Source organism: Bombina bombina, chromosome 3 (genome assembly GCF_027579735.1).
Source record: "Bombina bombina isolate aBomBom1 chromosome 3, aBomBom1.pri, whole genome shotgun sequence".
NCBI lineage: Eukaryota > Metazoa > Chordata > Amphibia > Anura > Bombinatoridae > Bombina > Bombina bombina.
Genome location: NC_069501.1, coordinates 1,292,002,905 through 1,292,029,464, shown reverse-complemented (window position 1 = coordinate 1,292,029,464; position 26,560 = coordinate 1,292,002,905). Strand labels below are relative to the sequence as shown.

The 26,560-nt window shown below is 39.1% G+C and overlaps 1 protein-coding gene across 1 annotated transcript in view; it reads left to right on the top strand.

Moving 5' to 3' along the window:
• Positions 1-1,985: 1,985 nt before the first annotated feature.
• The window catches only part of TPP1 (tripeptidyl peptidase 1), a 328,779-nt gene continuing 304,204 nt past the window's right edge, over positions 1,986-26,560 (top strand). The window contains exons 1-2 of the mRNA XM_053708854.1: positions 1,986-2,139; positions 2,259-2,409. Of these exons, the coding sequence (XP_053564829.1) occupies positions 2,324-2,409 (86 nt within the window). The 5' untranslated portion in view covers positions 1,986-2,139; positions 2,259-2,323. The remainder of the gene's footprint in view (positions 2,140-2,258; positions 2,410-26,560) is intronic.

The following is a 26,560-nucleotide window of genomic DNA, read 5'->3' as shown; positions in this document are numbered from 1 at the left end:
CTAGTCATATTTTCTTTCAGTTCATTGACAGAGTTAATTGCAGATTGGAAATGCAACATCTGCTGCTTAAAAGGCTCTAAAGAGCTATCAATTATATCTTTGACTGATTTCTCAGAAAACTGAGACTTGTCATCATCAGACATGGTTTGATAATAGTAAATTACTATTAAGAAAGCCTATTAAAAAATATGGTAATAAATTATTCAGTATTTAAAATAGAATACTGAAAAACTTAACAACTTTAAAATATAACAATATATTCCTATCTAAAAGTATAACTAAACAGTTAATTATTAGTATTTCTATTGAAGAGAAAACCTCTATAATTGCTAACAGCTGCAAAGTATTACAATTGTAACCAATTTGTGTAAGGAAACTGTTCCGTTCACTGTGAGGAGGAATGAAGGCGGGAAGAAGGAAAAACCTGTGATTGACAGGTAGAAGGGCGGGTAAATGAACGTCATGCAAAATGGAGGCGTGACTGAAGGGAGAAGGACAGTCAAGATGGCGGCCGCACCGGGAAGACGCAGCAACAAGAGAAATAGACCAAACAAGTTAAAGAAGTTAAGAAGGCTGAAAACTCAAAAAAGAGGAAACGGAACAGGCAAGAGTCAGAGGTATGAGCTAAGAAAACATGTAAAAAGCGGTAAACGCAAATAAAAAACGGGTGACAAGTAAAATGAAAACAAGAAAGGGATACAATAAAAACTATAATCAAAAACAAAACAAAGCTGGCTGAAATGAAAACCGGAAAGGGTAAAAAGGAAAAAGCAATAGGTTAAGAATGAAAATAGGAAAATTAAAACAATAAAATAAAACAAAAGCAAAGCAAACAAAATAGACAAAACAGGCATATATATATATATATATATATATATATATATATATATATATAGGACATATACATACAAGGAACAGCATAAAAAAAGAAAAAACAGCAACAACAAAAATGTATTTAGTTTTATTTTGATATACAATAAAACAATATACTTATCTTCTTGTGCAGCAAAGAGAAAAGAGGAAGATTGGACAGTTACTGGCTATGTTATTATCTGCTGGACTCTGCTCATTGGTCAAATTTTCCCATTGCATGTCAAACTCTGTTTTCATTGGTTAATAAGTTCTGTTCTTTATTGTATTCACTGTTTATTTAAATTTAATGTACTTTAAAACGCTGCCGTCAGTAAAGAGAAAAGATATAAAGCAAAATACTTGTCTCTGTCTCTTTAATAAAATCACAGTAAGCATAAAACGCCCACCGTCCTTACGCCACGCCACGCACATTAGCTGTATCGGAGCCGGCATTCCATCAAGCAGTTAGTACATAGTGGCGTTTTTATGCTTACTGTGATTTTATTTACTTATGTTTTACAAACATTGACTGGTGACTATACTGTTACGGATATCAGTGACTCCATTCTAATATGGGATAATTGCTATTGATTGGAGGAGGTCTGGTCTAAACGCTACATCTGATCTGGTCATTTTTTACAAGTAATGTACATGTTAGCTAACATTAGCGCGCCACTTGTAATGTAGCCCAATATGTATATATGAATGTAATACTTAATTTAACCTTGACACTTTCCTTCAGGTCTCAGATTGCGCTAATTATTCTAACAATATTTTGGCTGGCACTTCTTCTTCCCATGATACATGGTACATTTACATATAGCAGATAAATTACTCTTCCCCAGACATTACTGCTGATGCTGACATCTCTCTGGTAATGAACAAGAACTATGTATATCACAGAGCAAATATTGTTTAAGGCAATATGGGCATCTAACACAGCTACACCATCTATGTCTTTCTCTTTCCCTCACCATTTGTATTTCTGTACTAAATAACTAGAGCTTCTATAAACCTTTTACATACAATAAATAAATAAGGCTCCTCAGGGGTTCCTGTGTAGATACAGAAGATAAACTGACCGTGCCACACTCCTGTCTGCACTTGCGTACATACATCTCTCACCTGTGACCTCCATCTCTCTCAGGATTCCTGATGGTTGGACCCTTGTTGGTAGACTGGAGCCTTATGAGGACATCACACTGACCTTTGCATTAAAGCAGCAGAATCTGAACAAGTTGAAGGACTTTGTGGATCTTGTGTCAGACCCAGAATCCCCACATTATGGTGAGTAATCATGGAATGACTCTCGTTATTTAGGTTTAGATTGGTGAGGAACAGAGACTTAAACTTCCAGACGTTATAATGATGTCAGATGTCTTCTGGCTCTTTTATAATTCTTCTAGGTCACTTCCTGTCCCTGGCAGAGGTCTCATCCCTGGTCCAGCCTTCTGCTGACACCTTAAAGACAATGAAGAGCTGGCTGGATAGAAATGGAGTTGCAGACTGTGATAGTGTCCAAACCCAGGACTTCCTGCAGTGCCGTACCCAAGCCAGGTGTGTACTTCTGCACATCTGCTTTCCTTTCTTCTCCCTCTCTCAGTCTCTTATTTTGTCTCTCAGTCTCTCTCTCTTCCTCTCAGTCTCTTATTTTGTCTCTCATTCTCTCTTTCTTCCTCTCTGTCTCATTCTCTCTTTAAGTCTCTGTGTCTGTCTCTTTCAGTCTCTGATTCTGTCTCTTTGTCTTTAAGTTTATCTCTAGCTGTCCACTGTCTCTTTCATTATATTTGCCTGATCACTCTCTGCATCTTTTTCTACGTTGTTCCCATATTCTATTTGTTCCCCAGTTTCATTTCTCTCATGTGTAACGTCAGCTTTTTTAGAATGAGACACAATATATTAAGTATGTTATCCGTAGAGTGAGCTATGAATAGATTATGTGTAAGGGCTGTAGCATATACATGGAATATATAAAGACATGGGAATCTTGTGTTAGACTGAACTATAAGTGATTTTTGGACAGTTTCTATGGGCTAGAATCATCATCAAGAGCCTTCTGTTAAAAAAAAATGGTATTATATTACAGATATTAGTCACTAGAGCAAGGAGGACAGCTCCAAATATTAGTGTCACACAAACAGCAAGTTTCAACATAGATCTTATGCAAATTACTAAAGTCCAATGTAAGGAATAGGGAAGAAATCAAAGTATCTTCTAACTCTGAGCCAGAGCTCCTGGATGTTGGACAATTGGTTTGAAAGATATCAGCTTTAAAGCGACAGTCAATTCAGAATTAAACTTTCATGATTCAGATAGGGCATGCAATATTAAACAACTTTGGAATTTATTTTTATCATCAAATATGCTTTGTTCTCTTGGTATTTTTTGTTGAAAGCTAAACCTAGGTAGGCTCATATGCTAATGTCTAAGCCCTTGAAGGCTGCCTCTTAACTCAGTGCATTTTGACAGTTTTCTCACAGTGGTAGTTTATGTGTACCATATGGATAACATTGTGCTCACTCCTGAGTCAGCACTGATTGGCTAAAGTGCAAGTCTTTCAAAAGATCTGAGATAAGGGAACAGTCTGGAGAGACTTAGATACAAGGTAATCCCAGGTAAAATGTATATTAATTTAACAGTATTGGTTATGTAGAACTGGGTAATGGGTAATAAAAGGATTATCTATCTTTTAACCCCTTTGATGGACATGACGAGGTGTATGCACATGGTTACGTCACAAAGGGGGCAGGTAAATCCCTGGTAAACCTCACCTTGAGTATGGAGTGCTGTTCTGGGGACCAATCTCAAAAAAAGTCATTACAGACCTAGAAAAAGTTCAGAGAAGGGCCACAAAGCTAATAAGGGGAATGGAGAATTTAAGCTATGAGAGGTTAGCCAAACTGGGTTTGTTTTCTCTAGAAAAAAAGGTGCTTGAGAGGTGACAGGATTACTTTATATAAATACATTAAAGGCCCATATAAAGAGATATCAGAAGCTCTGTTTATTCCAAGAAAATTGTTTGTGACAAGAGGTGACAATTTAAGGCTGGAGAGAAGGAGATTTAATCTCCTGCAACGTAAACGTTTTTTCACTGTAAGAGCAATATAATTGTAGAACTCATTACCAAAGGAGGTAGTGAATGCCAATACCCTAGATACATTTAAAACTGGTTTGGATACATTTCTGGCTAGAAACAGAATTTAGGGATATGATTGCTGGTGTTAAATGGGTCATCTTTTAATAGGATTAATATACGCTCAATGTAAGTATATTAGATTTTTTTATTTTGAACTTGATGGACTTCGGTCTTTTTCAACCTCATCTACTATGTTACAATGTTACTATGTTATTATGTATGTATAGTCATGTGATCATTGCACGAAAAAAAGAGCTTTTCTTTCTGTACAGAACAATGGGGCCTCTCTAATCTATATTATAACATCAAAAGCTCATATGGGCCCCTTTTTCACATGTGGCTACCCATGATGACTGTTTAGTAAGGAGATGAAAGTAACAGCAGTGGTCACTTGGCCATTCTCAGTATTATTGACTAAAATCTTAGAGACAATTATAGTTGTTGCCGCAGCTATCTCATATGCCATGAATTATAAATATTAATAATGATATATTGTGAATCTGCTGGGCCTGTTGAAAAACATAATTTATGTAAGAACTTACCTGATAAATTAATTTCTTTCATATTGGCAAGAGTCCATGAGCTAGTGACGTATGGGATATACAATCCTACCAGGAGGGGCAAAGTTTCCCAAACCTCAAAATGCCTATAAATACTCCCCTCAGCACACACACAATTCAGTTTAATGAATAACCAAGTAGTGGGGTGATAGAAAAAGGAGTAAAAAAGCATATAAAAAGAGGAACTGGAAATATAATTGTGCTTTATACAAAAAAATATAACCACTATAAAAAGGGGGGTCTCATGGACTCTTGCCAATATGAAAGAAATTAATTTATCAGTTAAGTTCTTACATAAATTATGTTTTCTTTCATGTTATTGGCAAGAGTCCATGAGCTAGTGACGTATGGGATAGCAATACCCAAGATGTGGAACTCTAGAGAGGGAGGGAAAAGCTGAAAAAAATAAATCCACAACCCAAAATATAAGTTTTTATTCTCATAATGAAAAGAAAAAAACGCAAACAAAAGTAGAGGAATCAAACTGAAACGGCTGCCTGAAGAACTTTTCTACCAAAAACTGCTTCTGAAGAGGCAAATACATCAAAACGGTAGAATTTAGTAAATGTATGCAAAGAGGACCAAGTTGCTGCTTTGCAAATCTGATCAACTGAAGCTTCATTCTTAAAAGCTCATGAAGTGCAAACTGATCTAGTAGAATGATCTATGATTCTCTGAGGCGGGGCCTGACCCAATTCCAAATAAGCTTAATGAATCAAAAGCTTTAACCAGGATGCCAAGGAAATGGCAGAAGCTTTCTGACCTTTCCTAGGACCAGAAAAGACAACAAATAGACTAGAAGTCTTCCTGAAATCTTTAGTAGCTTCAACATAATATTTCAAAGCTCTTACAACATCCAGAGAATGTAAGGATCTCTCCAAACAATTCTTAGGATTAGGACACAAAGAGGGAACAACAATTTCCCTATTAATGTTGTTAGAATTCACAACTTTAGGTAAAAATGTAAATGAAGTCCGCAAAACTGCTTTATCCTGATGGAAAATCAGAAAAGGAGACTTACAAGAAAGAGCAGATAATTCGGAAACTCTTCTAGAAGAAAAGATGGCCAAAAGAAACAATACTTTCCAAGAAAGTAGTTTAATATCCAAAGAATGCATAGGGGCCCATTTATCAAGCTCCGGATGTAGCTTGAGGGCCCGTGTTTCTGGTGAGCCTTCAGGCTCACCAGAAATACCAGTTATGAAGCAGCGGTCTAAAGGGACAAATCTCTGCTCTTTCTGTTAACTGGGATATCTTTGTATAATCCCTGCACCTTTGTTTCAGCATCAAAATCTGGAGAGGTCTCTTATGAAAACGAGCAGTCCAATGCTGCAGTCATGAGACCTAAAACTTCCATGCACATAGCCACTGAAGGGAATAATTGAAACTGACGGTTCCGACACCTGAAACCAATTTTATTCATCTCTTGTCTGTTAGAGACAGAGTCATGGACACTGAATCTATTTGGAAACCTAAAAAGGTGACCCTTGTCTGAGGAATCAATTAACTTTTTGATAAATTGATCCTCCAACCATGTCTTTGAAGAAACAACACTAGTTGATTTGTGTGAGATTCGGCAGAATGTAAAGACTGAGCTAGTACCAAGATATCGTCCAAATAAGGAAACACCGCAATACCCCGTTCTCTGATTACAGATAGTAGGGCACCAAGAACCTTTGAAAAAAAATTTGGAGCTGTCGCTAGGCCAAATGGAAGAATGACAAATTGGTAATGCTTGTCTATAAAAGAGAATCTCAGAAACCGATAGTGATCTGGATGAATCGGAATATAAAGCTATGCATCCTGTAAGTCTATCTATAGTATATCTATAATGACCTTGCTGAACAAAAGGCAGAATAGTCCTTATAGTCACCATTTTGAAAGTTGGCACTCATAAAACAATTCAAAATGTTCAGATCCAGAACTGGCCTGAATGAATTTTCTTTCTTTGGGACTATGAATAGATTTGAATAAAACCCCAGACCCTGTTCCTGAAACGGGACTGGTATGATGACCCCTGAAAGCTCTAAATCTGAAACACACTTCAGAAAAGCCTGAGCCTTCACTGGATTTGCTGGAACACGTGAGTGAAAAAATCTTCTCACAAAAGGTCTTACTCTGAATCCTATTCGATACCCTTGAGAGACAATACTCTGAATCCAATGATTTTGGACAGAATCTTCCCAAATGTTTTGGATTTTTTTTTTATCTGCCCCCCACCAGCTGAGCTGGAATGAGGGCTGCACCATCATGCAGACTTGGGGGCTGGCTTTGGTTTCTTAAAAGGCTTGGATTTATTCCAACTTGAAGAAAGTTTTCAAATTGGAACCAGATTCTTTGGGGGAAGGATTTGGTTTCTGTTCCTTATTCTGTTGAAAAGAACAAAAACGATAAGAAGCTTTAGATTTACCATTAGATCTTTATCCTGAGGTAAAAAAACTCCCTTCCCCCCAGTGACAGTTGAAATAATTGAATCCAACTGAGAACCAAATAAATTGTTACCTTAGAAAGAAAGAGATAGTAATCTAGACTTAGATACCATGTCAGCATTCAAATACTTGAGCCACAAAGCTCTTCTAGCTAAAATAACTAAAGACATAGATTTAACGTCAATTTTGCTGATATCAAAAATAGCATCACAGATAAAATGATTAGCATGTTGAAGCAAGCGAACAATGCTAGACAAATCAGGATCTGTTTCCTGTTGTGCTAAGCTTTCCATCCAGAAAGTTAATGCAGCTTCAACATCAGCCATAGAAATGGCAGACCTGAGAAGATAGCCAGAATATAAATAAGCTTTCCTTAGAAAAGATTCAAGTTTCCTATCTAAAGGATTCTTAAAGGAAGTACTATCTTCCATAGGGATATTAGTACGTTTGGCAATAGTAGAAATAGCCCCATCAACTTTGGGGATTTTTTCCCAAAACTCCAATCTGACTGCTGGCAAAGGATACAACTTGTTAAACCTAGAGGAAGAAATAAAAGAAGTACCAGGCCTATTACATTTCTTTGAAATAATATCAGAAATAGCATCAGGAACTGGGAAAACCTCTGGAGTAACCACAGGAGGTTTATAAACAGAATTTAAATGCTTACTAGTTTTAGTATCAAGAGGACTAGTTTCCTCAATATCCAAAGTAATCAACACCTCTTTTAACAAGGAACGAATATACTCCATCTTAAAGAGATAAGTAGATTTGTCAGTGTCAATATCTGAGGTAGGATCTTCTGAATCAGATAGATCCTCATCAGAGGAGGATAATTCAGTATATTGTTGGTCATTTGAAATTTCATCAACTTTATGAGAAGTTTTAAAAGACCTTTTACGTTTATTAGAAGGCGGAATAGCAGACAAAGCCTTCTGAATCGCATCAGCAATAAAATCTTTTATATTCACAGGGATATCATGTACATTAGATGTTGAAGGAACAACAGGCATTGTACTAGTATTGATGGATACATTCTCTGCATGTAAAAGCTTATCATGACAACTGTTACATACTATAGCTAGAGATATAGAGGCCTATTTATCAAAGCATCAACTGAAAATGCGCTTAAATTGTATTGCATCGTAGTTGTCGCGAGATTGATGTGCAGTAGTTATCAAAGCCTTAAGATCGGAATAATTTGAAATTTGTAACATAACATACGATCCGATGGTCTCAATTTGACGCAGATCGATGTGAATAGAAAACCTGATTAATTTAAGCGTAATTCTGTGTATTCGCCGTCCTAGTCGACACAATTAGAAACTGTCAAGAAGTTATCAAAAAATGAATAGTTACGCTCGCGTCTTATCCGACGCAGCGCACCTAGTTTTGAATCCGTCACCTTTGAGGTTGCAGATGCTATAGAAGTCAATGGGAATCGGAAAACACTGAAATCTTATGTTCGATGCTGCGAGAGTATGAAGCATATCACCTAATAAAACTCAATGTAAAACATTATTAAATATGCATAAGCTTTTATAAGTCAATCAATATTCTTGCTACACATTAAGTGCACTATATAGAGAAATAATTTTAAAAATTTAAAATATATATCTTATTTTTATAACTCTTTTCACCATGTTTATTACTGTTGTATATAAGCATTTAAAGAATGTTAGCAACACAAAAGAAATTATTAAATAGCATTTCCTTCCTGAAAATCACTGTTCATCCAAAATATTTAACTAAGGATAGCAAGAAAATGAAAACAGTGCACAGAAATGCAACAGATTGTAAAAAGAAAATCCAATTCACACAAAGGATAGCAAGAGAATGAAAACAGTGCACAGAAATTATGCTATCAATTATTTATGCACAACACATGCGTATTTATATAAGGATAATATCTGAACTCTTATTTTCTGTTTGTATGGCAGCGTCGTGGAGGCTTAAAAGGTCAGTCACTCATATTAGTTCTCAAAATCAATATTGTCACTGTTTTCATTCTGTTGCTATGCTTTTTTGGAAGTAGAATGCCATTTAAAGTTATATATATGTATTTGTCTCAAGTTTATGGCACTGTTTTACTTTGCGCTTCTAAAATACATTGAAATGAATTTAAAATGGCTTTATGAATCACATAAAGGCAGGGCCGGTGCTAGACTATTTTGCGCCCTAGGCAAAATCAGCTACTTGCCCCCCCCCACCACCAAATAAAACTCCCCTGCATATGAAAAGACCCAATATACAAACAGAAGCAGTCTAAAGTCTGTATACATCTGTATACATCTAAAACTTTGGGGCTTGGTTAGGAGCCTGAAAATTAGGACACTGTTATTGAAAAATAAGCAAAACTATACATTTTTACAAAAACACACCAAGATGGGCAATATAAATGGATCATCTACAAAACATTTATGCAAAGACAAATCTAGTGTATAATGTCCTTATATGTAAGCCACCATTGCCTGTCTAATTACACAATTTCATACAGTTACCCTAATTACACATTGTCAAACAGAGGGGGGGGGAGAGAGAGACAGATGAGGAGAGAGAGACAGAGGGGGGGGAGAGACAGAGAGGAGAGAGAGAGACAGAGAGGAGATACAGAGATGGGAGAGAGAGACAGAGAGGAGAGAGAGAGACAGAGAGGAGAGACAGAGATGGGAGAGAGAGACAGAGAGGAGAGAGAGAGACAGAGATGGGAGAGAGAGGAGAGAGAGAGAAGAGGCAAAGAGAGAGAGAAGAGGCAAAGAGACACAGAGACAGAGAGGGGGAAGAGAGAGAGAGACAGAGAGGGGGGAAGAAAGAGAGAGACAGAGAGGGGGAAGAGAGAGAGAGACAGAGAGGGGGAAGAGAGAGAGACAGAGAGGGGGAAGAGAGAGAGACAGAGAGGGGGAAAAGAGAGAGACAGAGAGGGGGAAGAGAGACATAGAGGGGAAGAGAGACAGAGAGAGGGGGAAGAGAGATAGAGAGAGGGGGAAGAGAGAGAGAGACAGAGAGGGGGAAGAGAGAGAGACAGAGAGGAGGAAGAGAGAGAGACAGAGAGGGGGAAGAGAGACAGAGAGGGGAAGAGAGACAGAGAGAGGGGGAAGAGAGACAGAGAGGGGAAGAGAGACAGAGAGAGGGGGAAGAGAGACAGAGAGAGAGGGAAGAGAGACAGAGAGAGGGGGAAGAGAGACAGAGAGGGGAAGAGAGACAGAGAGAGGGGGAAGAGAGAGAGAGACAGAGAAGACAGAGGGGGGATAGACAGACAGTAGTGGGAGAGAGACAGACAGTAGGGGGAGAGAGACAGACAGTGGGGGGGAGAGACAGACAGTAGGGGGAGAGAGACAGACAGTGGGGGGAGAGACAGACAGTAGGGGGAGAGAGACAGACAGTAGGGGGAGAGAGACAGACAGTGGGGGGAGAGAGACAGACAGTGGGGGGAGAGACAGACAGTAGGGGGAGAGAGAGACAGACAGTGGGGGGAGAGACAGACATTAGGGGGAGAGAGACAGACAGAGAGGGGAAGAGAGACAGAGAGAGGGGGAAGAGAGAGAGTGAAATAGAGACAGAGAAGACAGAGGGGGGAGAGACAGACAATAGGGGGAGAGAGACAGACAGTGGGGGGGGAGAGACAGACAGAGGTGGGAAAGAGACAGACAGAGGTGGGAGAGAGAGAGAGGGGGAGAGAGAAAGACAGAGGTTAGGTGCGGCATCATCTTGATGTAGCTGTGACACACATTGCTGATCATGATGGCTGCATACATCCCTCCCAAAAAAACGTTAAGAGGGACTGAGTACAAAAAGCTAAATCACATACAACACTGGTGAATGAGATGTTTTTAATCATCAGATACATCGTTTAACCACAGGCACCACAAGCCTAACCTCGCTGCTTATTATCTCAGCTGAGCTCGCTGCTTCCTTCTAAGATCCCTCTCACTCTTCCTGCGCACGCAGCTGCTGCTAGGAATCTGGGTGGGAGGAAGCAAGCGACGAGTGTCAGAAAGTGCAGAGCGGGAGATTGCAGCGTCATCATCTGAGGCCCACCCCAGCCCTGTAAGTATTCATCCCACCCCCTGACCCCGGCCAGATCAATCACTCACCAGTCATTAGCAGCAGCCAGCCAGCACCTGAAAACAGAAATTGAATCAGAAGGACTCTCAGTCTTAAATTTGTCTAAAGTCGAACTAACAGATGAAGAAAGGTCTTTACTTGGTAAAGGACTGGGCTATGCTCCAACTAACACTTTTTCGGCATTCAAAACAATGATTGACATTAACAAAATTGTTAGGAAAATGACTTTAAAAGGGTTTTTCAAACTTCAGGAAAAAGATCCAAACAATGCTATTGACAATACTGATGTAAATACTGACAATGAAGGGTATACTGTTGATAATGAGAGTGTTAATGTCAGGAACCTAGCTCCTTCTAGGACCCAGCGGAATCCTTCAAGCAACAAACTTGCAGCTTGCCTTTAAAAACCACCCCAAATCAATTCTCTTTGCTTAGTAATTTGGAGTACAAGGCTACCCTATTTACATGAGCCTAACTACTTTGAATAACTTGTTTTCTGAACTTTTTTCCTCACAGGAACTTTTTGATACTTTGTTCAACTTTAACTGGAATTCATCCAAACAACTGCAGTGTTCATTAACTTAGGAGCTGACATGCAATCAATTGAATGAACTGCCTGAACCAAACTGCAAGTATTATTCTATGTGTTCTAATGCTTTGTTACTTGGAGAACTTTCACTGTGTAGTTAGTATTTAAAGGAGAGTTACCACAGAACTTGTCACTGAAAATCTGGCTTTAACCCTTATTGAAACATCCTGACTGCAGATTAATAAACAACACAGCTTCCACAGTGAAACTGGAACTTCCACAGAACAGGCTGTGCATTCATTACAGCTCTGCCACACTACAAGTGCAACACAAGACAAGGTACAAGTAATCTCTGCAAATAAAATAGCAATACTGCATGAGCATATGTATAACTGTTAACAGAACCTGGTTACTAGTTAAATATTTATGTGTTACACTGCATAAGACTCTGAGAGTTAATAGAACCATTACTACACCTGCAACTTAAGAACTAAAGCTAACTTAATATTGAGAACAATTTCTACAAATCCTATTCAAGTTTGCTTAACCCTAACTGCATAATCTGGGGTGTGGCAAAATAAACCACTAAACTATCACTATTAGGTGAGAATATCACTAAGCCATAGTGATATTCCTTTACAATAGTGAAACAAAACAATTATTAATAAATTAAGATCTGTGAATTGTGTTCCATCGTTAACTTCATATTTGTAGCCTGACTTATTACTAAGCCATAAAAATGGAGCCACCAGATCTACCACAGATAGTTTACAACCTCTCCCAAAAGGTTGATCAGCTTGCTCAGGCGGTTCATGATTTACAAATTGAAAATCAGTCTTTAAGGGGAATTATAAGAGACTCACTTACTACTCATACTGCACCACCTCAGCAAACACCTGAACCTTCAGTTTCACTACCAGAGCTCTTTTCTGGAAACAGGAAGCAGTATAGGCAGTTTAAGAATTCATGTCATTTACTTTATAATCTACGACCTCACAGTTATCCCACAGAGAGGATCAAGGTATTCAGTACTATTTCATTCCTGAGGGGTGAGCCAAGAATCTGGGCTGACAATCTGTGCGAACATAATGACCCAGTGCTAGGATCCCTTTCTGATTTTTTCACATGTATGGATGATCTTTTTCACGACACTGATGTACAAATGTCCGCTGAAGCCTCCATGAGGAACCTTAAGCAAGCCAAGAGACCCGTGGAGGAGTACATCACGGAATTCAAATTATACGCAGCTGATTCGGAATGGAGTCAGATTGCACTTCGAAACCAGTTCCGTTTAGGCCTCTCGGAGAGCTTGAAAGATGAAATCGCCAGGATAGAACTCCCAAAAACCCTAGAAGGAATGATGAATGCTGCAAAACAATTGGATCGCAGACTGCGAGAAAGGAAGGCAGAAAGGTTTTCTGCAGATGTCCGACCAAAACCTTCTATCTATTCCCCACCTCAACCAACCCAACATAGTAAACAAACAGCTGTTCCCATGGATATCGGAATAGCCCGTGGTCCTTTAACAACAGAAGAAAGATACCGCAGGAAGAGTAATAATCTGTGCATGTATTGCGCCAATCCTACACATTCAGTCCAGGAGTGTCCCATTTTACAGAAAAACAAGAAATGTAAGTTCAAAGTTACAAGTTATTTATTAAACACCACAAAAACTAAAACTTATTGCATGTTAACTCTCTCCATACAGTGGGACCAAGATCAGCTGACTACTGAAGCCATCATAGACTCGGGAGCTTATGGATGCTTTATTGATTATAATGTTGTAAAGCAAAATAAAATACCCCTTATAAAAAAGCATACTCCATTTTCTTTTCATATGATTGACGGTTCAGAACCTAAAACTGGCCCTATCACACACCATACCACACCGTTAACAGTTACTACAGCAGGACACACAGAACACCTCTCATTTGATGTTGTCTCGTCACCACATTTCCCAGTGGTTTTGGGTATTAGTTGGCTCAAATTACATAATCCAGTTATCCACTGGTCACTATCTTCCATAAAATTTGATTCAGTCTATTGTAAAACAACATGTTTCCACAAACATGTTCTACTCCAGACCGAAATAGCTACAGAAAAACCTGAGTTGCAAATTCCTTCACCTTATGCAGATTTCAAGGATGTATTCAGTAAAGTAGAAGCTGAGAACTTGCCTCCTCATCGTGCATACGATTGTCCAATACAACTTCAACCTGGTTCTTCCATCCCTTATGGACACTTGTACCCTCTCTGCAAGCCAGAATTGGATCATTTAAAGGAGTATCTCGAAGAAAATTTACGGAAAGGATTTATCAGAGCATCAACATCACCAGCAGGTGCCGGAATTTTTTTTGTGCGGAATAAGGATTCATCATTACGTCCCATAATCGATTACAGAGAACTCAACAAACGCACAATAAAAAATCGTTACCCACTCCCATTAATCCCAGAACTAATCGAAAGGTTATCTGAGGCAACTATATACACGAAACTCGATTTAAGGGGAGCCTATAACTTAGTGAGGATAAAAGAAGGACACGAATGGTTGACCGCATTCAGGACAAGGTATGGCCTTTATGAGTACCTTGTCATGCCGTTTGGACTGTGCAACGCACCCGCCACTTTTCAACACTTCATAAACGATGTGTTCAGAGATCTCTTAGACATCTGTCTTGTGATATACCTAGACGATATTTTGATTTATTCTAAAAATGAAACAGAACACAAAACACACGTGCGATGGGTACTGTCTAGGCTCCGAGAGCATAAACTGTATGCTAAGTTGGAGAAATGCATATTCCATACCAAGCATGTGTCATTCCTTGGATATGATATCTCACCAACAGGTATCACTATGCAAAAACAAAAAGTAGACGCTGTCAAAAATTGGTTAATACCCAAGTCCAGAAAGGAACTCCAAAAATTCCTAGGTTTTGCAAACTACTACAGGAAATTCATTAGAAACTTTTCCAAGATAGCAAAACCACTGACGAAATTAACCAGCATTAACTCATCTTATAACTGGGATCCAGACGCTAATTCAGCTTTTGAATATTTAAAGGATAGTTTTACATCAGCACCCATTCTAAGATTTCCGAACCCCGAACACCACTATGTGTTGGAAGTTGATTCCTCTGATTTTGCCTTAGGCTCAGTTCTCTCTCAACAGGAAACACCAAACGATCCCATCCATCCAGTTTCTTACTTCTCACAGATGATGTCAACAGCTGAAAGAAATTATTCCATAGGAGATAAAGAACTCCTCGCAATAAAAAGATCACTGGAACACTGGAGGCATCTTCTCGAAGGTACCAAGTTTCCTATTACCATTTTCACAGATCACAGGAACCTACTTTATTTAGAAAACAACAAAACTCTTTCAGCAAGACAGGTCCGTTGGAGTTTATTCTTCTCGCGCTTCAACTTCAATATTGTATATAGACCTGCCTCCAGGAATGGTAAAGCAGATGCTCTGTCTCGCCTACCTGAGAAACCTAAAACAACAACCCAAAATACCACTATCTTACCTACCGAATGTTTTGTAGGTCTAACCACCGATGTGATAACCGAAATCAAACGTCATTGTCTCAAGGAGCCGGAGCTACCTCACTCTTCTGTGCATAAGATTGATGACCTGTACTACCATGAAGGGAAATTATACATTCCCAAAGCATTGCGAATAAATTTGCTCAAGTTATACCATGACTCTCCATTAGCCGGACACCCAGGAATTTACCGAACCTTGGAACAGCTTTCACGGGATTGTTGGTGGCCAAAAATGAAAGAATCCATCCGAGACTATATCTTAACTTGTGCCATTTGTGCCACTTCGAAATCCGAGAGAAGAGCTCCGTATGGATTATTAACTCCATTACCAGTACCGAAGAGACCCTGGTACCATCTATCGATGGATTTCATAGTGGATTTACCTGAATCAAATAAACAGACAACAATCCTAGTGGTCATAGATATATTTACTAAGATGGCCCATTTTGTGCCGTATCACAAAGTACCCACATCCTCTGAGACAGCACATTTATTCATAGATAACATACTCAAGCTACATGGGTTACCAAAGATAATAACCACCGATAGAGGAACACAATTCACCTCACATTTCTGGACAAAACTTTGTGACTTAACACAGATCGATCATCGTTTCTCGACATCATTTCACCCTCAGACCAATGGTCAATCAGAGAGACTGAATCAATGGCTGGAACAATATCTTCGGTGCTATTGTTCCTACCATCAAGAACATTGGATGAACTTCCTCTCCATGGCTGAATTTGCCTATAACAATGCTGTAAACTCATCTACAAAATCTACACCATTTTATGCAAATTATGCCTACCATCCAACAATATCTTTCATTGCAACAGACACCTTAAATTCACCCTTAATCGATGATCTACATGATTCCTTACAAGACAATTTCCGCTTAATTGAGGAGAACATAAAAAATGCTCAGCTCACTCAAAAGCATTATTACGACCTCAAGAGAAGACCACCACCTATATACGCCATAGGTGATCTCGTTTGGCTATCCACCAAAAACATGAAATTACAGATACCGAGTAAGAAACTCTCGGGTCTGTTCATAGGACCATTCCCTATAGTTAGAATTGTCAATGAAAACGCAATGACTCTTAAATTACCTGATAGTATTAAGGTCCACCCCACATTTCATGTGTCACTATTGAAACCATACAGAGCCACTCGTCACTCTCAACTCATTCTTCCACCACCTCCTCAGGCACTGGATCCAGACGAATATGAAGTGCATTCCCTGCTGGATTCCAGGTTCCATAGAGGTGAATTACAATATCTGGTACGCTGGAAAAATTATTCAGCTGATGACGACACATGGGAACCTGCAACCAATCTTAGAGCTCAACGGCTGGTCACTCTCTTCCATCGCAGAAATCCAAATCGTCCCAGACCGGCAACTGTGGGACCGTTGCCCTGAGTGGGGGGTCATGTCAGGAACCTAGCTCCTTCTAGGACCCAGCGGAATCCTTCAAGCAACAAACTTGCAGCTTGCCTTTAAAAACCACCCCAAATCAATTCTCTTTGCTTAGTAATTTGGAGTACAAGGCTACCCTATTTACATGAGCCTAACTACTTTGAATAACTTGTTTTCTGAACTTTTTTCCTCACAGGAACTTTTTGATACTTTGTTCAACTTTAACTGGAATTCATCCAAACAACTGCAGTGTTCATTAACTTAGGAGCTGACATGCAATCAATTGAATGAACTGCCTGAACCAAACTGCAAGTATTATTCTATGTGTTCTAATGCTTTGTTACTTGGAGAACTTTCACTGTGTAGTTAGTATTTAAAGGAGAGTTACCACAGAACTTGTCACTGAAAATCTGGCTTTAACCCTTATTGAAACATCCTGACTGCAGATTAATAAACAACACAGCTTCCACAGTGAAACTGGAACTTCCACAGAACAGGCTGTGCATTCATTACAGCTCTGCCACACTACAAGTGCAACACAAGACAAGGTACAAGTAATCTCTGCAAATAAAATAGCAATACTGCATGAGCATATGTATAACTGTTAACAGAACCTGGTTACTAGTTAAATATTTATGTGTTACACTGCATAAGACTCTGAGAGTTAATAGAACCATTACTACACCTGCAACTTAAGAACTAAAGCTAACTTAATATTGAGAACAATTTCTACAAATCCTATTCAAGTTTGCTTAACCCTAACTGCATAATCTGGGGTGTGGCAAAATAAACCACTAAACTATCACTATTAGGTGAGAATATCACTAAGCCATAGTGATATTCCTTTACAATAGTGAAACAAAACAATTATTAATAAATTAAGATCTGTGAATTGTGTTCCATCGTTAACTTCATATTTGTAGCCTGACAGTTAATAACAAGGGGTATTCTGTTGGTGATGAGAGTATTAAAAAAGATGACTTCAGATTTGGTGATTTCATAACATTGAACCAATTAAGACACAATGAAGATTCGTACGGTCCTAGTGATTGTGAAATTCCTTCACCAAATAGGAAGCCATCTGAATTTTATCCTACCAATGCCAGGGGGTATGCGATTAACCTTTTTCATAAGAAGGCACAAAAGGAACTGCTAGAGTTAGAAAATGTGACTAAGGGACAGACTATATACTCAAATTTAACCAAAGCAGATAAAACAGCACTTCAAAGGCTTCAATCCAATGACAACATTGTCATTAGAGCCTCGGACAAAGGAGGCAATGTGGTGGTCCTGGATAAGGACTACTACATTAATGAAGCCAAGCGCCAGTTATCCGATCAGGAGACCTATAGAAAGTTAGAAAGAAATCCTACAGAAATTTTTAAGTCTAAACTCCATAGAATTATTGAACAAGGCGTCGCCTTAAGTATTTTCTCAGAACAGGCTAATTCTTTGATTCCCTCACATCCTATGGTACCTATATTCCATCACGTACCTAAAACCCATAAGGATGTTAACTCTCCCCCAGGTAGACCCATTATTTCGGGCATTGGCTCTATGTTTGCGCCACTGTCTGAATGGTTTGATTCTGTCTTGCAACCCCTCGTTAAGAATGTCAACAGTTATCTAAGGGACTCAAGTCATCTTATAGACTACTTAAAACATACTAAGTGGTGTGAGGATTACAGATGGGTGGCAGTAGATGCCACATCATTATACTCAAGCATACCACATGCACTAGGAATCAGAGCATTACAATATTTCCTAAGCTCCTCCACCCAATATTCAGTTGAATTCATTATTTACTTTTATGAAATTGTGGAGTTCCTACTCAAACATAATTTTTTTATGTTTGACGGTGAATATTTTTTGCAAGTTCGTGGTACGGCGATGGGGGCAAAGTTTGCCCCCTCGTTTGCCAACTTATTTGTAGCCTGGTGGGAGGATATGTACTTATATACCATATCAAATCCTTTTGCTGATTTAACCATCAAGTATATGAGGTTCATAGATGATTTGATTTTTATTGTACAAGACCCCTTTGATATCAACTCATTCATGGAATATCTTAATGCCAATGAATTGAACCTGAAATTCACCGGTGAGATACATACTCATACAGCTTGCTTTTTGGATCTTACTCTTACTGACAGTGTAGATACAGGTACTATACTTACTGATACTTTCCGTAAGCCTACGGCTGGTAATACCATTTTACATGCTAAATCCTGCCATCAATCGCACCTCATTCGCTCGATCCCAAGAGCGCAATACATTCGTATGAGGAGGAACACAAACTCTGATCCCAATTTTTACACTCAATCAGCAGAACTTACGAACAGACTTAAATTGAGAGGATATTCAGATAAAGAACTTCATAAATCATTTAACAGCGTAAAATCCAAAAAGAAATCTGATGTCCTCTACAATAAAAGAAAAAAGAGGGTCTTTGACAGAGATACTGTGGTATTCTCTACAGAATACTCCAGGCAGTGCCATGATATTTGTAATATTCTCAAGAGAAATCTTCATATTTTGAATGAAGATGAACTCTTGGTTGATGTTTATCGATCTTGTAGGTTTGTTTCAAAGAAACCGCCTACATTGGCTACAAGATTAGCTCCAAGCAAGATTAACAGCAAAAGTGCCAAGCCCAAGGATTGGCTCCAGAAGAAAGGCACATTTAGATGTGGAGCAAGAACCTGCATCACCTGTGGAGTGATCAGTCAGAACAATCATTTTTCGAGTACTGTCACCCAGGAGAAATTCATGGTTAATATTTATGCTAACTGTAGAACCGAATTCATTGTTTATCTCTTAGAATGTATTATCTGTTCCCTTCAATATGTCAGACAAATGACAAGGGAACTTAGAACAAGGGTTAGGGAACATATTAATGACACCAAAAACTATAACAAGGATTCGGCGATAGCGAGACACTTTAACCTTGTACATTTTACTCATAAAGCACACATAACAGTCAAAGTCATAGATAGAGTTCATTCTCCCATTAGAGGTGGCAATAAACATAAGCTATTGCAGAAGCGTGAGCTTTATTGGATACATAAATTAAAGACTATCACTCCTTCAAGCTTAAATAGAGAATGGGATATGTGTTATTATTTTGAGTAGTGTTTACCTCCTCTAAACATGCATTTTAATGTGCATTTGAGTTTAGTAGTCATAGCTGTTTGTCTCTATTCACACATAAAATGACACATTGGCGCAATCTTTGGCTTTTATATAGAGAGTAGATGGGTAGCCTCATTGAATATACAGTGTTATTTTGTACTGCTAGTTTCACCACTAGCATATGCCTTATTATTTCAATATTTTAATTTTTATCACTATTGAATGGCTTAGAGTATGGTTTTCACTCATATTATTCCATATCTCTCTATTTACCTTTATTATATTGGTTTGCATTTTTGTTGAATTTTGTGTCATTTTCCCTCTTTAACCCCTTAAGGACCACAGCACTTTTCCATTTTCTGTCCGTTTGGGACCAAGGCTATTTTTACATTTCTGCGGTGTTTGTGTTTAGCTGTAATTTTCCTCTTACTCATTTACTGTACCCACACATATTATATACTGTTTTTCTCGCCATTAAATGGACTTTCTAAACATACCATTATTTTCATCATATCTTATAATTTACTATAAAAAAATTATAAAATATGAGGAAAAAATGGAAAAAAACACACTTTTTCTAACTTTGACCCCCAAAATCTGTTACGCATCTACAACCACCAAAAAACACCCATGCTAAATAGTTTCTAAATTTTGTCCTGAGTTTAGAAATACCCAATGTTTACATGTTCTTTGCTTTTTTTGTAAGTTATAGGGCCATAAATACAAGTAGCACTTTGCTATTTCCAAACCACTTTTTTTTAAAATTAGCGCTAGTTACATTGGGACACTGATATCTTTCAGGAATCCCTGAATATCCCTTGACATGCATATATTTTTTTTTAGAAGACATCCCAAAGTATTGATCTAGGCCCATTTTGGTATATTTCATGCCACCATTTCACTACCAAATGCGATCAAATAAAAAAATTTGTTCACTTTTTCACAAATTGTTTCACAAACTTTAGGTTTCTCACTGAAATTATTTACAAACAACTTGTGCAATTATGGCACAAATGGTTGTAAATGCTTCTCTGGGATCCCCTTTGTTCAGAAATTGCAGACATATATGGCTTTGGCATTGCTTTTTGGTATTTAGAAGGCCGCAAAATGCCACTGCGCACCACACATGTATTATGCCCAGCATTGAAGGGGTTAATTAGGAAGCTTGTAGGGAGCTTTTAGGGTTAATTTTAGCTTTAGTATAATGTAGTAGACAACCCAAAGTATTGATCTAGGCCCATTTTGGTATATTTCATGCCACCATTTCACCGCCAAATGCTAACAAATAAAAATAAAGCGTTACATTTTTCACAATTTTAGGTTTCTCACTGAAATTATTTACAAACAGCTTGTGCAATTATGGCATAAATGGTTGTAAAAGCTTCTCTGGGATCCCCTTTGTTCAGAAATAGCAGATATATATGGCTTTGGCTTTGCTTGTTGGTAATTAGAAGGCAGCTAAATGCCGTTGCGCACCACACGTGTATAATGCCCAGCATTGAAGGGGTTAATTAGGGAGCTTGTAGGGAGCTTGCAGGGTTAATTTTAGCTTTAGTGTAGGTATCAACCTCCCACATGACACATCACACCCCCTGATCCCTCCCAAACAGCTCTCTTCCCTCCCCTACCCCACAATTGTCCCCACCATCTTAAGTACTGGCAGTAAGTCTGCCAGTACTAAAATAAGAGTTTTTTGGGGATTTAAAAAAAAGATAATTCTGCTCTGTAGGATCCCCCCTTAGCCCCCAACTTCCCTGATCCCCCCCCCCAACAGCTCTCTAACCCCCCTCTCGGCCTTATTATGCGCCATATTGGGTACTGGCAGCTGTCTGCCAGTACCCAGTTTGAAATCAAATATGTTTTTTAGAACATTTTATTATTATGTTATTTTAAAAATAGTATTTTCTGTAGTGTAGCTGCCCCCCCTCAACCCCCAACCTCCCACCCTCCCAGATCGTTAACATTTGTAAAACATTTGCCCCCCCCTCAACCCCCTCTCTCCCACCTTACAGTGTTTCATAGTGTAGGGTTCCCACCCGCGCGCTCACGCGCGCGCACCCGATCCCGCCCCCCCCTCCCCACCGATGGCCGCCCACCCGCCTCCCACGATCAGCTCCCACCCACCAACGAACAGGGCCATTGATGGCCGATGCAGAGAGGGCCACAGGGTGGCTCTCTCTTCATCGGACGGCTTAAAAATGTTATAGCAGGATGCCTCAATATCGAGGCATCACTGCTATAACATGAAAGCAGTTGGTAGTGATCAGGATCGCTTCCACTGCTTTCAAAGACCAACGACGTACGGGGTACGTCCTTGGTCATTAACTGCATTTTTTTGCAGGACGTACCCCATACGTCGTTGGTCGTTAAGGGGTTAAGCAAGGATTTACAAGTACTACTATTGTCATAGCCTAACATCATATCATATTGAATTTCATGTTGGACATCTTTGGATAAACCATTATATTTAGAGAAATTAATATCAGTTTATCTCTGTCCCATTTTAGGTTTAGGTTTAGAACGGCTCTTTTTGCTTTGTCACATAAATATCAGAACAATTATTGCTATAACTCAAATAGAATAATGCATTATTTCATTTGTTTTTGTATTGATCAATTTATATTTATCATGTTGCATTATTAGTGTTATGCATTATATTTGCAGTTTATCACAGCATTTTACCACTGTCAATTGTAGATAGTTGGTTTTTCCTTTTTTAAAATTGTGCTAAGATCGCTATTGGACACTGTCCCTTTAAAAGGAAAGGACAGTTCCATGAACTACAGTCCTATGAGTAAGTGCCGAGCATAGGCACGAAACATGTTAGGATGTTCATTGTGCTAGCCTCCATGTACCTTGTTTTTAAGGTATACCAATAAAGTTTATTCTTTTATTTTTTACCTCCGCAAGTGCAGCTGATTTTTTTCCTTTCTTGTTGGTTTCTCCTGCGGCGGAACCGGCCGCAGTTTCAGTGTGCACCCCCTGGGCTTTACACCTTTCTTTTTCCCCTGGACTTCCGGTGGCGTTTTCAGCCAGTGTAGGATCTGAGCGGCTTTCTTCGTGGCAGTCTACTTCTTTGGCTGTATATATCTTTTTATAATATTCAAAAAAGGAATTTTTAATATTCAATGGGTCCGTTTGTGTTTTATTGGCTTCTAAAATTTTTACGATAGTATTAGATTTTTTCCTAGCTTTATCTAAGCTAGCTAAGTATTTAGCTGACTTACCAACTTGACCTCTATATCTTGTAGTAATCTTAAGTTCTTCCATTTTATTTTTTTGTGTTAAGAAAAGATCTCTCTCTTGTCTTGAAATGATATATTTGTTCCATGACGTGCTATTTGGTGAGACTATATAAATCCTATAAGCGTCCCGTGCTCTAGCTTTCTTCTTCTGTTTTATCATGTAGGCTTTAATTTCTCCTCTAAGGTAAGCTTTGGCTGTTTCCCAAAATATTTCAGATTTTTCATAATAAGCCTGATTATATTTTTTATATTCTCTCCATTTCTGTATTAACCAATATCGGAATTGTAGATTGTTTATTAAAAATTTAGGGAAAAAAAAAGTTAGAAGTTTGTTCAGGAGTAACTATTTTATTTGGTATTTGTAGTGAAATAATCGCGTGGTCAGAGATAAGTATTTCTCTTGTTAAGTGTATACAGTCCACGGATCATCCATTACTTGTGGGATATTCTCCTTCCCAACAGGAAGTTGCAAGAGGATCACCCACAGCAGAGCTGCTATATAGCTCCTCCCCTAACTGTCATATCCAGTCATTCTCTTGCAAGCCTCAACCAAGATGGAGGTCGTAAGAGGAGTGTGGTGTTTTATACTTAGTTTATTCTTCAATCAAAAGTTTGTTATTTTTAAATGGTGCCGGAGTGTACTGTTTATCTCAGGCAGTATTTAGAAGAAGAATCTGCCTGCGTTTTCTATGATCTTAGCAGAAGTAACTAAGATCCATGGCTGTTCTCACATATTCTGAGGAGTGAGGTAACTTCAGAGAGGGAATGGCGTGCAGGTTTTCCTGCAATAAGGTATGTGCAGTTAATATTTTTCTAGGGATGGAATTTGCTAGAAAATGCTGCTGATACCGAACTAATGTAAGTAAAGCCTTAAATGCAGTGATAGCGACTGGTATCAGGCTTATTAATAGAGATACATACTCTTATAAAAATGTAATATAAAACGTTTGCTGGCATGTTTAATCGTTTTTATATGTATTTGGTGATAAAACTTATTGGGGCCTAGTTTTTTTCCACATGGCTGGCTTGAATTTTGCCTAGAAACAGTTTCCTTAGGCTTTCCACTGTTGCAATATGAGTGGGAAGGGCCTATTTTAGTGCTTTTCTGTGCAGCTAAAAATACTGACAGAGACATTCAGCTTCTTCCTGCATGATCCAGGACATCTATGGAGGGCTCAAAAGGCTTCAAAGTCGTTTTTGAGGGAGGTAAAAACCACAGTAGAGCTGTGGCAGTTGTTGTGACTGTTTGAAAAAAAAAAAACAAAAACAAAAAAAGTTTTTGTCTTTTATTATTCAGTTTTGGGTATTAAGGGGTTAATCATCCATTTGCAAGTGGGTGCAATGCTCTGCTAACTTGTTACATACACTGTAAAAATTTTGTTAGTGTAACTGCCTTTTTTCACTGTTATTTCAAATTTTGACAAAATTTGTGTTTCTTAAAGGTGCAGTAACGTTTTTTATATTGCTTGTAAACTTGTTTAAAGTGTTTTCCAAGCTTGCTAGTCTCATTTCTAGTCTGTTTAAACATGTCTGACACAGAGGAAACTACTTGTTCATTATGTTTGAAAGCCATGGTGGAGCCCCATAGGAGAATGTGTACTAAATGTATTGATTTCACCTTAAACAGTAAAGATCAGTCTTTAACTATAAAAGAAATATCACCAGAAGATTCTGACGAGGGGGAAGTTATGCCGACTAACTCTCCCCACGTGTCAGACCCTTCGCCTCCCGATCAGGGGATGCACGCTAACATGGCTGCAATCATGAATAATACCCTGTCAGAGGTATTATCCAGGTTGCCTGAATTAAGAGGCAAGAGCGATTGCTCTGGGGTTAGGAGAAATACAGAGTGCACAGATGCTGTAAGGGCCATGTCTGATACTGCGTCACAATATGCAGATCATGAGGACGGAGAGCTTCAGTCTGTGGGTGACATCTCTGATTCGGGGAAACCTGATTCAGAGATTTCTAATTTTAAATTTAAGCTTGAGAACCTCCGTGTGTTGCTTGGGGAGATATTAGCTGCTCTGAATGACTGTAACACAGTTGCAGTACCAGAGAAATTGTGTAGGCTGGATAAATACTATGCGGTACCAGCGTGTACTGATGTTTTTCCTATACCTAAAAGGCTTACAGAAATTATTAGCAAGGAGTGGGATAGACCGGGTGTGCCTTTTTCCCCACCTCCTATATTTAGAAAAATGTTTCCAATAGACGCCACTACACGGGATTTATGGCAGACGGTCCCTAAGGTGGAGGGAGCAGTTTCTACTTTAGCAAAGCGTACTACTATCCTGGTTGAGGACAGTTGTGCTTTTTCAGATCCAATGGATAAAAAATTGGAGGGTTACCTTAAGAAAATGTTTATTCAACAAGGTTTTATTTTACAGCCCCTTGCATGCATTGCGCCTGTCACGGCCGCGGCTGCATTCTGGTTTGAGGCCCTGGAAGAGGCCATCCATACAGCTCCATTGACTGAAATTATTGACAAGCTTAGAACACTTAAGCTAGCTAACTCATTTGTTTCTGATGCCATTGTTCATTTGACTAAACTAACGGCTAAGAATTCCGGATTCGCCATCCAAGCGCGTAGGGCGCTATGGCTTAAATCCTGGTCAGCTGACGTGACTTCGAAGTCTAAATTACTCAACATTCCTTTCAAGGGGCAGACCTTATTCGGGCCTGGTTTGAAGGAAATTATTGCTGACATTACTGGAGGTAAGGGTCACACCCTTCCTCAGGACAGGGCCAAAGCAAAGGCCAAACAGTCTAATTTTCGTGCCTTTCGAAATTTCAAGGCAGGTGCAGCATCAACTTCCTCCGCTTCAAAACAAGAGGGAACTTTTGCTCAATCTAAGCAGGCCTGGAAACCTAACCAGTCCTGGAACAAAGGCAAGCAGGCCAGAAAGCCTGCTGCTGCCTCTAAGACAGCATGAAGGAATGGCCCCCCTATCCGGCGACGGATCTAGTAGGGGGCAGACTTTCTCACTTCGCCCAGGCGTGGGCAAGAGATGTTCATATCTCAGGGATATCTTCTGGACTTCAAAGCTTCCCCTCCGCAAGGGAGATTTCATCTTTCAAGGCTATCTGCAAATCAGATAAAGAAAGAGGCATTCCTACGCTGTGTGCAAGACCTCCTAGTTATGGGAGTGATCCATCCAGTTCCGCGGACGGAACAAGGACAGGGTTTTTATTCGAATCTGTTTGTGGTTCCCAAAAAAGAGGGAACCTTCAGACCAATTTTGGATCTAAAGATCTTAAACAAATTCCTCAGAGTTCCATCTTTCAAAATGGAAACTATTCGGACCATCCTACCCATGATCCATGAAGGTCAGTACATGACCACAGTGGACTTAAAGGATGCCTACCTTCACATACCAATTCACAAAGATCATCATCGGTTTCTAAGGTTTGCCTTTCTAGACAGGCATTACCAATTTGTAGCTCTTCCCTTCGAGTTGGCTACAGCCCCGAGAATCTTTACGAAGGTTCTGGGCTCACTTCTGGCGGTTCTAAGACCGCGAGGCATAGCGGTGGCTCCGTATCTAGACGACATCCTGATACAGGCGTCAAGCTTTCAAGTTGCCAAGTCTCATACAGAGATAGTTCTGGCATTTCTGAGGTTGCACAGGTGGAAAGTGAACGA